The sequence below is a fragment of the Astyanax mexicanus genome, chromosome 1, assembly GCF_023375975.1.
Source record: "Astyanax mexicanus isolate ESR-SI-001 chromosome 1, AstMex3_surface, whole genome shotgun sequence".
NCBI classification, from domain to species: Eukaryota; Metazoa; Chordata; class Actinopteri; order Characiformes; family Acestrorhamphidae; genus Astyanax; species Astyanax mexicanus.
In genome coordinates, this window is record NC_064408.1 from 82,258,203 (window position 1) to 82,273,496 (window position 15,294).

At 37.8% G+C, this 15,294-nt stretch overlaps 1 protein-coding gene across 12 annotated transcripts in view; it reads right to left on the bottom strand.

Annotated features, from left to right (window-relative positions):
* The window catches only part of trdn (triadin), a 77,567-nt gene extending 62,876 nt beyond the window's left edge, over positions 1-14,691 (bottom strand). For 7 of the 12 annotated variants that reach the window (XM_049484353.1, XM_049484347.1, XM_049484348.1 and 4 more), the window contains exons 1-3: positions 14,289-14,690; positions 7,950-8,162; positions 5,501-5,539 (exon numbers count right to left, since the gene is read on the bottom strand). In XM_049484353.1, the coding sequence (XP_049340310.1) occupies positions 5,501-5,539; positions 7,950-8,162; positions 14,289-14,295 (259 nt within the window). In that variant the 5' untranslated portion in view covers positions 14,296-14,690. Of the gene's footprint in view, positions 1-5,500; positions 5,540-7,949; positions 8,163-14,288 lie in introns of all 12 variants that reach the window. The other 5 variants (XM_049484370.1, XM_049484361.1, XM_049484379.1 and 2 more) reach the window with 2 other exon arrangements.
* Positions 14,692-15,294: the final 603 nt, after the last annotated feature.

Genomic DNA, 15,294 nt, shown 5'->3' on the forward strand with positions numbered 1-15,294 from the left:
TTATTCTACTCTTTATTTCCATTTTTATTGTCATTCTTTTACATGTTTTTTTTTATTTGACATCCCTTTGTATTTTCTAACTTGTAAAGCACTTTGAATGAGCGTTGTGTATGAAAGGTGCTATATAAATAAACTTGCCTTGCCTTGCCTAATTCTGAACTCCTCTGAATAACCTTAACCTCAACCCAAAGTCTAATAAATCTCTGGTTTTTCTAACCTTAACCTCAGTTTAAAACCTAGCCCAAAGTCTGCACTTAACCTAATCTAGACCTAAGCATTGTTACGAGCTCTTATTCTCCCTCTAGTCCTAATCCTCCCCTAACCTTAAGTTTAACCAAAAACCTAAAAAACTCAAACCCTGGTCATAATCCTTATTCTAACTTTAACCTTAACTCAAAATGTAATCCTAACCCTATTCTTACACAAAATCTAATATCTAAACCCTTCAGCAGCATGTTTACAACAGTTAGTTATAGGTGTTGAATTGCTTTGATATTATACCTATTAGATGTTTGTTGAATTCTGAGATTAATGTCTACTTACAGATACAGACACTTTAATACAGTGAAAACACCTGAACTGAACAGACTTTAAACTCATTTTTTATATATACCATTAATTAAAAGCTCTAAATCATCTATTAAATATATTCAGATGCTTCACTTCAGCTACATCATTAATATGTTGCTGGGTTTATTTTAATATTATATATAAAGGCCAACTCAAGGTAAGGTTCCACCTTTGTTTCTTATAATGTGCCCTTTAATCCAGCATCACATGGGAGCTCAAGTGCATTGCATTTGCTGGTGAGTCATACAGCTTATCATAGTTGTGCAGTGGAATAGCTCTTCTCTGTTTCATTTTGATCATCTAACAGCTTTCATCTTTGATTCATGGAAATGAAAGGCAGGTTCAACTTCTGGTTCAACCTTGCTTCAGCTGATTTCACTTATAATGCATTCAGGAGTTTCAGTGTCTTCTTTGACCTTGAGTTGTTTGTGCGCTACTGTTTCCTCCTCAGTGGTCTTGATTAAAGATGGAAAATCACTTTTTAATCATACAGAGAGACGTATGGGTTTTGATGCAGTCACTCAAAGGGCCGTCGCGTCACAGTAATAATTTAGAAATTGTTAATATTTATGTTTGTTTCTGCACACTTACAAGCTGCACAGTAGCAGCTTGTAGAACTGTCACAGCTCAGAGAACACTGGACAGTTCCAAACCCCCAAGACTGTCAGAGGGCATCAAAGAGTTGTCTCCAGGAGGGCGGTGGGCCTTGCTGCAGCCACAAGAGAACAAAAACAGCTTTGAATTGAGTCTTTGAATCGGGTTAAAAAAGGCAGCTTGCTGTCTGTGCCATGGTCCTATAAACTATCGAGACCATGGGGTTGTGGAGATGTGCTATTCATCAAAAAGATCATTAGGTGCCAATTTAAAAAATGATATTTGGGTTGTTGCTGTTTTTTTTTTCTTAGCCAGTTTTATAGATATATAAATATACAGTGTGGAAAATTATTATTTGATTCCCTGCTGATTTTGTAAGTTCACCCCCTTTCAAAGACATGAACAGTCTATAATTGTAATGGTAGGTTTATTTTAACAGAGAGACAAGATATCAACCAAAAATCCAGAGTAAAATATTTAAATAGAAGTTATAAATTAATTTGTATTTGATGAATTATGTGGATCACATACTTATTTCACGCAATTAAATACAAATTCATTTATAATTTCTACTGAACCTTTTTTGGGGTAAACTTACAAAATCAGCAGAGAATCAAATAATTGTTTTCCACACTGTATGTAACTAATACAGTTCGGTTAATAAAGGGTGATTAGGACATGTATGTCAAATGGGACAGTTTAGCCATAAATGTTTATTTTTTTGTCTGAAGTTAAAAAAAAAAAAATTGCTGAGCCCTAACTGTAAAACTAAATCCAAATGAACATTCACATCAGTATTATTCACATAAGTACTATTTTTTTCCATTAATGGCAAGAAAACTAAATTATTATATTATAGTTAGCCAAATATAATTACTTGAATATTTTTAAACCATACAAAATTTACTAAGGTCACTAACATTTGTATCTTTAATTCTGGGATGTATAGGGGAGGTAGGGTGGCGACTTCCCAATATTCAATTAGACTGCCTGAAATGACCAGTGTCAAATTATAGTAAGGAAAGTTATACTGTATACATTATGTTTTAATTAATATGTGTAAACATCAATAAATCAATTATTTGCGGTGTCATGTTGCAAATGATTAATGACATGAGTGTTACATTCTGTTTTTTTAGTTTTTAATTATTGTCTTTTATCATGTTTTTTTTGCCAGTGCAGGATTACTTTAGTCTGGTTTTTAATGAGATTATTATGACATAATTCCACTGCATCTTCTTTCATAATATTTTATCCCAGGTAATTAACTTTTTCACAATAATACTAAAGATATTTTCTTAGATTTAGTTATTTTTTGCTTGTTTGTCTTTAATCTTTAAAAAAGAAGCAGTATATGTCGGGAGGTAATGTCTAACGAAGGTTGACAGCAGTGTAGAATATGCTTTTTAAGGTAGAAAATATTGGGATGCTCTCACTATATCTTCTATTTTACCTCTATCAGTTTATTTGGGTGGTGGTAGCTGTGCCTATGCTTATGCTATGTGCTACCACCCATCATTTTATCTTTCAGGAGCAGCCGAGGGCAGTGAGTAAACAAGAGCAAAGCTCTGAGGCTGTGTTAGACAGACCAAAGCGCCTCATTCCTCCCCAAGATTCCACGTGATACACCCCATGAGCGTTTTTCTCCCAAGACGACCACTTAGGCATCTGTGAGCGCTCGCTAGAGATCATGCTATTTTTCCCTTCTTCTGACAAAAACTGGAGTATCTGGAACATAAAATACCGCATTAAAATTCTGCAAGTCAAATTCCTTTGTTTCTTTCAAAGCACTGAATGAAAATGTCAAATCATTCTGCATGGCAAGTATGGGTTACCGCTCAATACCACACAGTTAATGAACAAAGGCAAGCCACAATGCTTTCACTGGATTGCTCTCAGTGTTAGAACTACATCAGTAGGAAATGATAATTTGTGGTTGAAAAGAGCCATATTGTGCACGGAACTTCAAAAAAGACTGATTTATACTTCACATGGAGCAATTGGCACACTATTGGCAAATGTCATGCAGGCTTGAATGAGCCTTTTATTTAGCGAAAGCAGATCTGACATTTCAAAGTTGATATTCAATAAAGAATTCTGAAAGGCTCTTAGATGTGATTTGTCGCTGTGATGAATTCCTAATCGTAGCATTTGCTTGTGCTTGATTGTCTTGCACTGATGATGTGATTTCGTGCAAGCTTGGTATTTTTCAGCTCCTTTTTCTTTCCTCTGAGGACAAAATTGGCATCGTCAGAAGAATTTATATGAAGCAATTCCATCAGCTCTTCAGGCTATGCGCTAGTTGTAGGTTCATGTGTTAAAGCCCCAATCAGGGATTCCTGCAGAAGTTCTGCTGGCACTGAAACAAAATTATGCCTGTTTTTTCTGCAGTAACAGCAGTTCTGAGGAGAAACACTTTCATTCAATAAGTGGAGATGATTGCTAGCCAAGTTTCTCCATTCTCAGTACACTGCTTCCTCCTGTTACTGTAGTGCATCCATGTCTATTCATTATTTCTAATCGTTTTAAAATGGTGATTTTGGGTGCAGTGAAATTTTATTTTCTCTCTGGTATCTGTTTGAGTGCTGCAAATATACAATAGAAGTAAAAAAAAAAGAAGGCTTGTATATTTTATTCAGCATTTGTTACGTGAAAGTGTCAATTATTTATATGACAATTAATTGTAAGGTAAAAAGCCGTTATTGTGACAGGGCTTTCTCAGTGAGTTCTGCGTGTGCCTACAGCAGCTGTCCTTTAATTTTGTTGCCTCCACTGCACCTGTTAATGTACATTAACTTTAGTGTCTCTCTGTTCTATTTGGACTCACATGGCTGCCAGCGCTAATCATTTGCCATTTAAACTGTAAAGTGAGGGTATTTTAAATTAGCTTACTTATTTCTTTTGCTTTATTTTGTAATAAAGTTTTGAGTGCAACAGTGCAACTGTGTGTTTGTGTGATAGTAAAAGTAATGTCTAATGGGTAATTATTTGACTGGATTGTTTTTTTTTTTTTTTACTGTATTTAAAATGGTAATTATAGTAACATGTAAGTTAATGTGCTGGAGAAGAGATACCAAAAGGTTAGTTTTTGTCCTTCATACACAATATGTCCAAATGTGTGTGGACAACCCTTCTTATGCATTAACTACATTAACTACTACTACTACTACTACTAATACTGTATTTGGGATTATTTTGGGATAAGTTGGGAAGTTGATGATGAGATGGAGTGGTGATCATCCAACATCCTGTCCTAACTTAAATACTCTTGTCACTAAATACAATCAAATTCTCACAGCAATGCTCCAGAATATACTAGGAAGCCTTCCATTAACAGTAGAGACAGTTGCTCCAATAAAAGCAGGATAAACTCTTTTTTTAATACCCCTGATTTTGGAAAAAACAGTTAATGAGAAGGTGTCCCAATACTTTTGTTTATAACGTGTGTATATATAGCACTACATACTGCATTTAAACTAAATAAAACCTGGGACAATTGTCTTATACAAATATTTTAAAGATGAGCAAAATTGTGGTCATGTAATTATTCATTTCTACTAATATTATCTGTTACAAATTTTGTTAAGTTAATAATCCATCTCATATTTGTTTATGTTTGAATGTTCATAACTGTGATAATTGACTTTTGATATAGTTTAAAGGCAAATTATACAACTATTTATGATTTATTTATATGCATGTAATTTAAGACTATGCCTTTCAGCTGCCAGTATATTTTAGGAGGTATGACGATTGAGACCAGATAATTATATTTGGTACTGATACTGGTAACAGATGGTAAACAGTGGGAACACTGGCACAAATAGGGATATCATTGAGTTTTTTTTTTTATTTTTTTTTTTCGCTTCTCATCCAGGAGTACACCTGCACTGCATATTTGTAGTGTTTCCCAGCTTTAACACGCAGGAAAGGGCACATGAAGGGCTTGTTAATTAGCGGAATTGAGTCAGGTATGTGGGGAGGTGGGGGAGAAACAGTAAAAACAGCAGTGCAGGGTGACTACAGTACACCAACTGGGAAATACAGCTGAAAGGCAAAATGTCACACTGAATAGGAATTAATAAAGTGTAGAGGAAGTGAAGTGAAGGCATGTTTAATGAAAGACAAGACGACTATCAATTAACGCACATCTTCATCTTCAGGTCCACGGCAGCATGAAATGATAGTGACAGTTGCTCCCTGAACGCACGCATGCAAGAACACATACACACAGAGGAAGCCAGCAATGGCACACACACACACACACACACACATATACACACACACACGTCCACACAGGCAATAGCACTTCACTGCAGGCAGATATTTTTTTTACCAGGTGGCAAACAGGGGTCTTCACAGTATAATGTATGGGCTTTTTATTGGATGGCAACAGGATGGACACATGGGGATGGACAGGGTGGAAAAAGGAGGGAAACTTATTAGAAATGGACGAGTGAAGGTGTCTACTAGGGAGATGTACATTTTCTACAGGGATTTTAATGACTGAAGGGTTAGCCCCAGTTATATCAATGGCTCGGAATATAAAAAGGTCCCCACTTTTGAAATGCTTTCAAAAATGTTTTCTGTGCTAAGCAGCAGACCTTTTTTCTTTATGGCTGAAATGGAATGAAATGTGAGTGAAATATGATATGAAAAATGCTAATGTTCACAAAATCCATCTAAGCAATGACACTTCATGAAAATCCACCACCGGCAATCTTGATATAGCTCAAAATTGCCATAGATGAGCAACATCCTAATCTAAAAATGTGTATATATACAGTCTTCTGAAAAAGTTTGGGCACCCTGCGCCAAATAACAAATTATTTAAAATGGAAAAGTAGCAAACTAACTATAACTAATTATGTGCAACATGTGCAAAAGTTAATGCACATCATTGAGTCAGAACTTATATGCCCCTTTTGGCAGAAATCATTGCTTTTTAAACACACTGTTCGTCATCACTCTATTAAAGTAACAATCTGTTATTGTAGTTGCTTGTAATGACCTTCTACTTTGCAGTAGGATTGATTAAGGTCTGGCCTATAATGCTAAGGGTGGGTGCACACAATTCTCTCTTTTTTTAGTCTTCCAGATCTCATCTTGACCTCCACAGTTCCCCTGAATTGCATTTTTTAAAATCGTATTTCCCATTTTCTTCCTATGCCTTATGGCCATTGATTAATTTTTAGAAATACATTTTCAGATCTTTGGGTGTAGGAAGCTTTGCACAGGCTACATTGATGGCATATATGTTTTATTGTTTTATGCTATTAAAGACTGTAACTATAACTGTGCATTAGGATTTGGGGGGAATGTTGTGTTGTCTAATGTTCCTTGTTTTCAACTAAAAAATCTATAATTTATTCAAGGGTGCTAAAACTTTTGCAAAAGACTGTGTAATCTAGCATCAAATGTGGCCAACTGTATTTAACCCTTAGAAGTTTCCATTATTGCAAGATATGTTCTAAATTTATACCAATGATATTTTGATGACTTCTTAGCTGAAGAAAAATATTTTATATTGATTTCAAAAATTGAATAAATATTCATGTTGATTATTGTTTATCTGTCCAGTTGCAAAATAAAAGTAATAATGCTTGACTTCTAAGGGTTAACATCCATAGACATCCATCATAAGTAAAATTACCTAATGTATAACCTCATCAGGTGATGATGTAATGGAGTACTTGTCAAAAAAGCCCAATAACAGATGAGCTTCTACAGGACCTGGCCTGCTCTCTGATTACTGTTGACTGGAAATGAATGCAGCCAGCAGCTAACAGAACACCCTATCTGTCTTTATCACTGTCAGTGCTATCAGGATTCGGCCAATAAGCTTCCGCCCTACTCCCACAGCCGGCACACAGTTTGCCCAGTGGCACTTTAGATAAACTCCCAGCAAGAAAACAACCATCAGGCTTTATCGCATTCTCTAGTCTCTCGAAATTCTCATCCAAGCATCGTATTACTCTGATCCATAGACGGTTTTAGCCTATAGCATAAATCTCAGATGATGCTAATGCCCCTGTGATGTAGAGGTTCCTCTGAAGGTACTCAACAGCTCTGGAGTCCAATCCACAACATCCCCTCGGACCACAATAGCACTGCTTTGATGGATAACCACTTAAGAAACCATGCCAACACTATCCCCAGTCATGATCTGGTTATAGGAGGCCTGTATACATACATGCTCAGAAGTTTGGAATTACTTGTCATTCAACAACAATATTACAACAACAAGTTAACTACAATAATAAGCTATTAAATTATGAATAAGCATCTATTGGTATCTATTTATAATAATGGGCCTGTTCTCAAGACAGGAATTAGTCATAGTCTTGGAAATAAAGATTTTCTATTGAAAGTAAAGTATAGTCTATGACTAGGCCTAGAAAAAGTGGTGTGAAAAAGCATTTTCTTTGTTTTTTGTTTTTTTGTCATCCGATTATCAAACTTTAGTATCAGACAAGGATAAAAAAATGCACTTTTTACATTTGCCTGTGTGAAAAATGGCAAATACTTATGTAAATATTTGTTTATGAGTCTGGATTCTTTTTTACCTTTTCTTTTACAATATCCAGGCTCTGTACTTATAATTATTGTCATAATAATGGCATTATAACATTTATCTTATAATATTTTTAATAATATTTTTATAATATTATTTTTAATATTGTTGTTTTAAATCCAAACCTTTCACTCATAATTCCAAGCTTCTGAGCAGTAGACTACATTTGGACATCCAGTGCAGTAAAAACAGAAAGCAGAGCTGTGCCTACCTTCCAGGCTCTTGGTGTCCAGCAGGTCAAACATGATGATGGCCACAGCAGACCAGGTAATGATGAGGGCCAGCACCAGCACCCAGGCCACTGGGGAGCTGAAGGTGGTGTACAGGTCATCGGTCATAGAGCGTTTGGACAGTCGGAGGGTTGGAGCACTCGCCTCACTGCTCTTACTCTCCAGGACAGTGGTGGTAGTGGAGGAGCCCCGGGCTGTGAAAACATATACAGCTTCAGACAGACTGTGCACATCTAAACCAATAGTACCGTATTTTTCACACTATAAGGAGCACTTAAAATCCTTTAATTTCCCAAAAAATCATCAGTGCACCTTATAATCTGATGTGCCTTATGTATGAATTTTACCAGTCAGGTTGTAAGGAGCAGTAAAACCACTCCGTTGAAGTGCAGGCTCAAGACTGGAGCACTATTAGCATTAGCCGCTAACCGCACTAACTCTTTTGCTGTTCAGAGGTGAGTATTATCAGTCTGTAGCCTGCTGCTAATCCCGGCTAGCACTGCTGGAGCAGCATTAGCATTAGCCACTAAGAGTGCAAAGCATTAGCTCTTTACAGGTGAGTATTATCGGCCTGTAGCCTGCGTGTTTACCATGTTAAAACAAGCTAATATCGCCCTGGCTTACCGAAATACTTAGGGTTCCTGAGTGTATCACTGTTGGGTGGCATTAGCCTTAGTGGAAATCTGCAAATCTAAGCTTACTGTTAAGAAACTGAAGCACTATATTCATCCAAATAAACAGTTTTTAGTCAAGAAATCTGTGTAGATTAACATCCAGAGCTTGATTGACATATAGTATGTCAAATTGTAATATTGAAATGATTTACTACTACTTATTCAAAACTGTGTCTTTCTATTTTTTTACACTGATTGGTTTGTAGAATGTTGGTTTGTTCAAATTGCCTTTCCAGGTGTTGTGCTGAAATATGCCTCCCTGCCAGAATCCAACTCCCTTTAAGTTTACTTGCAAATGAGTGATTATTTTAGGATTCCTTTTATTTCTGTTTATAAATAAGGGTTAGTCTATAGCAACAGAAGATACAATTGTAAACATATGCTTTTGTAGATTTCAGCACAAATGTGTTCTTCCTTTGTTCAATAGGTGATGATGACCTGCCTCAACTTTTTGTAACTGGTCAGAAAGTGCAAAACTTCTACAGAATTGCATCCATACAAATAAACCAGACTATATTTGGTAGATACAGATAAAGACCACCTATTTGTTGTGCCAAAATCTGCCTCAACCTTCCTTTAAGTTTGCTTGCAAATGAGTGTAACTAATTGCCTTAGCCATTTGGTCCAGACAGTAGTTCTTGGTAGCTATCTAACCTGCTGTTTTGGTTCAGACCAAACGGAAAAGCTAGGGGTAGAGGCACCCTTAGGTTTCAAACATGCCCTTGTAGATTAAAACCCATCATTTTAAAGGATACAACTGAGGAACAGACATGAAAAGATTGAGTCAGAGAGGGCAAGAGAGTTTAGAAGAAGTAGTACAGAACATCAGTGACAAGGTTCTTGTGCAAGGAACCCCTAGTAGACCAGTCTGAGATGATGCAAGGTTACGTCCAGGGATGAAATATCTCAATGAGATTTGCAGGACTTTAAACGTTAGAAGGAGAACCGTGTACTTGATACAGGAAACATCGTTAACCCGTGCAGCTGAAATAGGATAGAGGTGATGTGTGAACACTGCTTGGTAAGATCAAGGTCGTGCCTCTACAAGGGCAAGAACAAGGATATTGCTGTTACTAGCTCTTTCTTTTCTTTCTGAGTTTCGTCATTCATGTGTGCAATGCTCTGTAACAGCCTCAACATTTCTGCTAAGATTTAATACAAGGTCAGTGGTGTTTAACTTATTATGCACAATCCAGAGTCATGTGTGGCTGAGTGACACTGAATCTACTGTATCTTCTGAACAGAGACATGCTAATACTACAGTATAGTGGGGGGTTGGGAGCTCACAGGGAGCGCTCAGCATGATCGACAGCTGCCCTTCTTTTACACTTATGTTGTTAAATTTAGTTGTGTAGTGTTCCCACTGGTGCAGTGTTATTTACTCTCCTAGTGTTGGGTTGGAGGGTGGAAGAGGGTCTCCACTGGTGAGCTGGCTGTTCATTCATTGGTTCCCTTTTCATACTTTTCAGCTGTTTACTAAATACAATTGCTGAACAAGACTAATGCCTAGCCTTGTTACTTCACCTTCACTGACAATGCAATATTAACAATTTAGCAATTTATGGCTAAAATCAGTTTATAGAGGGGTTGCTCACTGATGAACTGCTTAAAATTAGGTTTTATCAAGACATACAGCCTCTGTGTCCCTTAAAAGTTTTGTACTTGTACTTTTGTACTTGTACTCTTGGCTCCGCTAACTTTGTTAGCTTACATCTATGAAGAACACCAAAGCCTTAACTTAGCATGTTAGCAGTAACAGATACTGCAGCTGATATTTAGCACATATTATATAGGGTGGAAAATAACCAAGTGACCAAGTGCAGAAATACTAGTAAGTGGACTGGTGTTAAAACATTTAATATAATAGTTTTGAGTGTATAATCAAGCTGTTGGTTTTACATTTTTGATTAGACTGTCTGTATTTGTTTTATTTATTTTTTTATTAGATGCCTGAGCCCTAGCACCCTCAGTGGTTTGACACCTGAGCTAGATGTTGCAACATAGCTTTAAAAGTTGATGGCTGCATTAAACCACAAGAGCATTTGTAAAGCCAGGTGCTGAAGTTGGGTGATTAGGTTTGGATGAAAAACACCACTCTAACTCATCTCAGAAGTATTGTGCTGAGCTCCATCACTCCAGAGAACACAGTTCCACTGCTCTTCAGTCCAATCTATCCATCTATCTTTCTTTCTGTCTATCTAAAGTTGAAAAAACTTTGTCTGTTGAGCTTTGAAGGGGGTTAGGGGTTCAGACTGATACCCAATCTAGCAGACGGATGTTCGTCCTTTGTCTTTGGCTACTGTTCTGCACTGACAGAATGCTGGAAACGGCTTGGCTGAACACCACTGCTGTATCAATCACTTATTGTTCAAATATCTCCAAGGCCACCGTAAAAGAAAAATGCAGCCTTTGTGTCTGTTGCTGAGACATATTGATGTGACTCTTTCTGTCAAAAGGACCGTGCCAAATGGATATAAATCCCCGCCACGGCGCAGGCTGAATTGCTTCTCAGTGATTCCTTACACACACTACACGTGACCTTTGTAAACACTATTCCTTTTTCAGAGGCCATGTATTGATTCGGTCCAATACGGCCAAATTCAGTCAGGGTTAGGAATTGATTCCTGTATAAGCCATTGTGATTCTGGCTATGGTTTCTTAAATTTGATATGCAGCTGATCTGTGGTGCATCTAAGAGGAAATAAACAGGTATTCACTGCCTGCACTGACCTGGGACAGATTAAATATTTAATTTATTTTAGGTCATTCCCTTGTTTGCACTCTAAATAAGTGTGTAGGGCCTTTTTAAATGGGATAAAAAGGTTCTTTACCAATTTACAGGTTTTACTTTGTAGACAGTAGTGGCTCCGTTACTGAGGATATATTTTTGATACAGTGTATGGAAGACAAGCATCCAGGTTATTCTCTCTCATTGCACCAAGGTGGTGGAATGAAGATCCACTGAGTATGTAAACAGCACTATCACTTCCTATCTTTAAACGACAGCCGAAGACCCACCTCCTCTGTAAGCACTTAATAAGGCACTGATTTCCAATAAAGCTTATTTTGTAAATTGCACCTTCCATGTCCAGTTCACAGTTTAGTAATCTCTATATTTAGGTTCTGTGAATTGTCTATCATTAGCAGTAGGGCTTGTATGGCTCATTTTTAAACATTTTCAAGCTCAAAGTATCTAGAATCTGTGGTCTATTGAAATTAATCTTGGTTGTTCCAAGTAAATGACTAAGCACTTTTATTTTGCAGTTCGTTCTGGATAAGAGCATCTATTAAATGTCATAAATGTAATTTTAAATATAAAAGACAGAGTTGTGGGTTGGGTATCTGTGTTTGCTAAGCTGCCAGTGTTGGGCTTTTGAGCAAGACCCTTAACCATTTCTACTCTCTTTGCACCGCAGCAATGGCTGGCCACTGCTCTTGACACGTGTTCATCTATATTGCTTCCTTTCTATCTTTCTTTCAAATTTTATTGTAAGTAGTAATTATTCTAAAAAACTCATATAAGCTGATGGTCAAGCATTAAATGTAGATGTGATTTCTCTTGTCTGTTTAAATGTTTTTAATTCTTGCCAGATCCTGTCGATCATGACCATTACCACTGCGTTGCGCTGGCCACTTAGGTTGTAATGCCCTCTGTAACATATTACTACCTGTCCAGCATGCAATATTCACTACTACTTGTGCCAAACTCCTAACACTACATTCTCCTACCTGTGTAACATGACTTGAAATGTAAGTTGTTCTGAATATAAACAGTAAATGCTAAACTGCCTGGACAAAAAAAGTTCTAATTAATGATTGCAGCACTGATTCGCTGTGGCATTTTTTCGATAAGCTTCTGCAATGTCACATGATTTAGTTCAGTCCGGTGTTTCACCAAGATATTGTTTTGATGATGGTAGAGACTTACTGCTGCACAAAGCCTTCTCCAGCACATCCCAAAGATTCTCATTGGGGTTAAGGTCTGGCCTCTAGGTTGGCAATTCATGTGTGAAAATGATGATCTCATGCTCCCTGAATCCTGACATTGTGATCTTGGAATATGTCCGTTCCACCAGGGAAGAAAAAATCCATTGATGGAATAACCTGGTCTATTTTCAGTATATTCAGGTAGTCAGCTGACCTCATTCTTTCAGCACATACTGTTGCTGAAGCTAAAACTGACCAACAGCAGCAACCCCACATCGTTTACTTAAAAAATATATAATTCATGTGGTGACTTTTTTTTTGTCAGTGTACATGTAAACTAGTTGTTTCTTTGGGACTTTTTAGAGGATTATCTGTTCTCTCTCAATTACGCCTTTGTATTTGGATACATCACTATGTGTGTGTGTGTGTGTGTGTGTGTGTGTGCTTGACTTGTGACCGGACAAGACAGGACAGTCTCAGCTCAGCCCACCTGTCGTAGCCCTTCACACTGCAGTGTGTTGTCAGGCGGGGGATTAGGGAGTCCCATTCAATTGCTGACTCAAGAAAGCCATATGCTGAGTGTCCTCTATACTGATTAATTCAAAAACACACTCAGCCAACACCTGGACTATCATGTATTAGAGTGGGGAAAATGACCCCATGAGCACACACTGACGCTCGTGAATAGGATTTCAACAAGTGAAGTACACTTGTGGCTTTTTTGTCTCGATAATAGGCTGTACCTTTATCGTGCCAATATTTACAAGGACGTTATGAACGACAAACGGAGAGTTATGTGTCGACCTTCCTGCTGTATGAAAACAGTGCTCGAAGAGAGGGACAGGAAACGGCGCCCTCTCATCAGCCATTCTGAAAGAAGACTCCGTCCTTGGGTCCCTGTGTTTATATCCATGGCAACTAATAGCAGGCCAGTAAGTAAGACCTTGTTGAGAAAGCTGAGTCTGCAGACAGACAGAGAGACAGAGAGAGACGGTCCACTGCTGGGATTCGTGCTGTCCCCTTTCATTCCGACACTTTCAACAGAGCTTATTTACGCCACTCTGACTGACAGTTCCTACTGTTTAATCGGAATATCAAATTCAGCTTTATGTCTCTGCAACAATAAGCTATTTCACGCAAGGCTGAAATCCATTTAGCAGTCTTCAGTCATATTAATAATTGCTTTTGAAACAACTTCATCACAAGGCAGGAGAAAAAGGCTTTGGAGGAGTTTTTGAACTTATTTCGAAAGCGCATCCACAAAGTGGGTAAATCGGCAGGATTGGAAAATCCTTAAAATCCTCGCAATCCCTTTAAGCATATTAAATTTTCTTTTATATCAGGGACTTTAATGATATCACCTATCCAGAAAAACACAAAGCAGAGATGCAGTACAGATGGCCAAAGTGGATTAAGCAGCTATATTTCCTCTCAGGCAGATTGAGCCATAACTCGATTGATAGCCCCTATCTGAAGATCCTTTAAAAGCGGATCTAGCATCACATGCATGTTTCACAGGAGCACAACAGATAGTGTGCTATATGATATAGCCTATTTTTAGCAGCCTTCGATCATGAAATTCCTCCACAAAGCAGCTGCCGAGGAGACTGTAGCCAGCTCTATAGCGAGCGTATGGTTCCATTTATCTGAATTATTCATCCTTGTGGCGCCCTACAAACACGATAGAAAGCAGTTAAGATGTGAATAAGAGGACTGTACCTTCCATCTCTGTCACCTGATGTTGAAAACCACAGTTCTGAAGATCTGAGTAGATTTCCAATGGGAAAAGTCAGTCACGTCGTTGATAGCAGGGCCTGGACCCTCACAAGGAGGTACAAAAAAATGTAACACCTGTTGCTAAATTAAATATAATTCAAATAAATTAAAAAAAAAAACAGTACAGCCTCCTCACTGCTAACACTGCAGAGAGCAGAGAGGGGTCTGTGCAGGCCGAGGCTTTTCAAAGTGCTAGCAAAACCAAATGCTAGCTAAAAAAAAAACAGTAAAGCTAAGTGCTAGCAGCTAATTCTAACCCCCTCTAATGTTCCCCGGCACAGGTCAGGAAGCACACGGACGCATGGGGAGGGCTGGAGGTAATCTTATCCCTGAGTGGACTGGTCGGTTTATTCTTAGAGCCCCCAGCAACACCAGCATTCTGCTTTGCCTTTTTAGGCCAGGGGTGTGACCCCAGAGCTACGTTTATCAGCAGCCGCTCTGACAGAGGATCCAACAACACACATGCAGGCCTTACAAAGTTAACAATATTATAGCCCCTATCTTTCCATTAGAAGCAGTTTATACCCCTGCCATGAGCTGAATAAGGCCGTGCTTCCTTGGATAGTTTATTTCATATTCATCTCACAGTTGAAAAGCTGATAGCTAGTGCCCAAAACAGAGCTGTAACTTCAAAACCTTTGAAAAAGTTTTGCCAATCACGTTAGTATTCTAATGACCACCTGTATAATACTAAATCTAAATGAGTTTTTTGTAGTTAATCTGGCACTTCAGGGCCCACTATGTAAATGTACAAAGGAAGTCTTATGAATCTTATTCTTCCTAGAGTCTGATAAAAGTCTGTTGTACATTTCACCATTATTGAAGAATGGGTTGTACTAAAAGTATGCATACCACTGACATATCAAGATTAACACACTGTGAGCCTGGATAAGTTGAATTTACTTAAAAAATTTGAGGAAACCAGTTGCCTTAAAAAAGTTAAGTAATA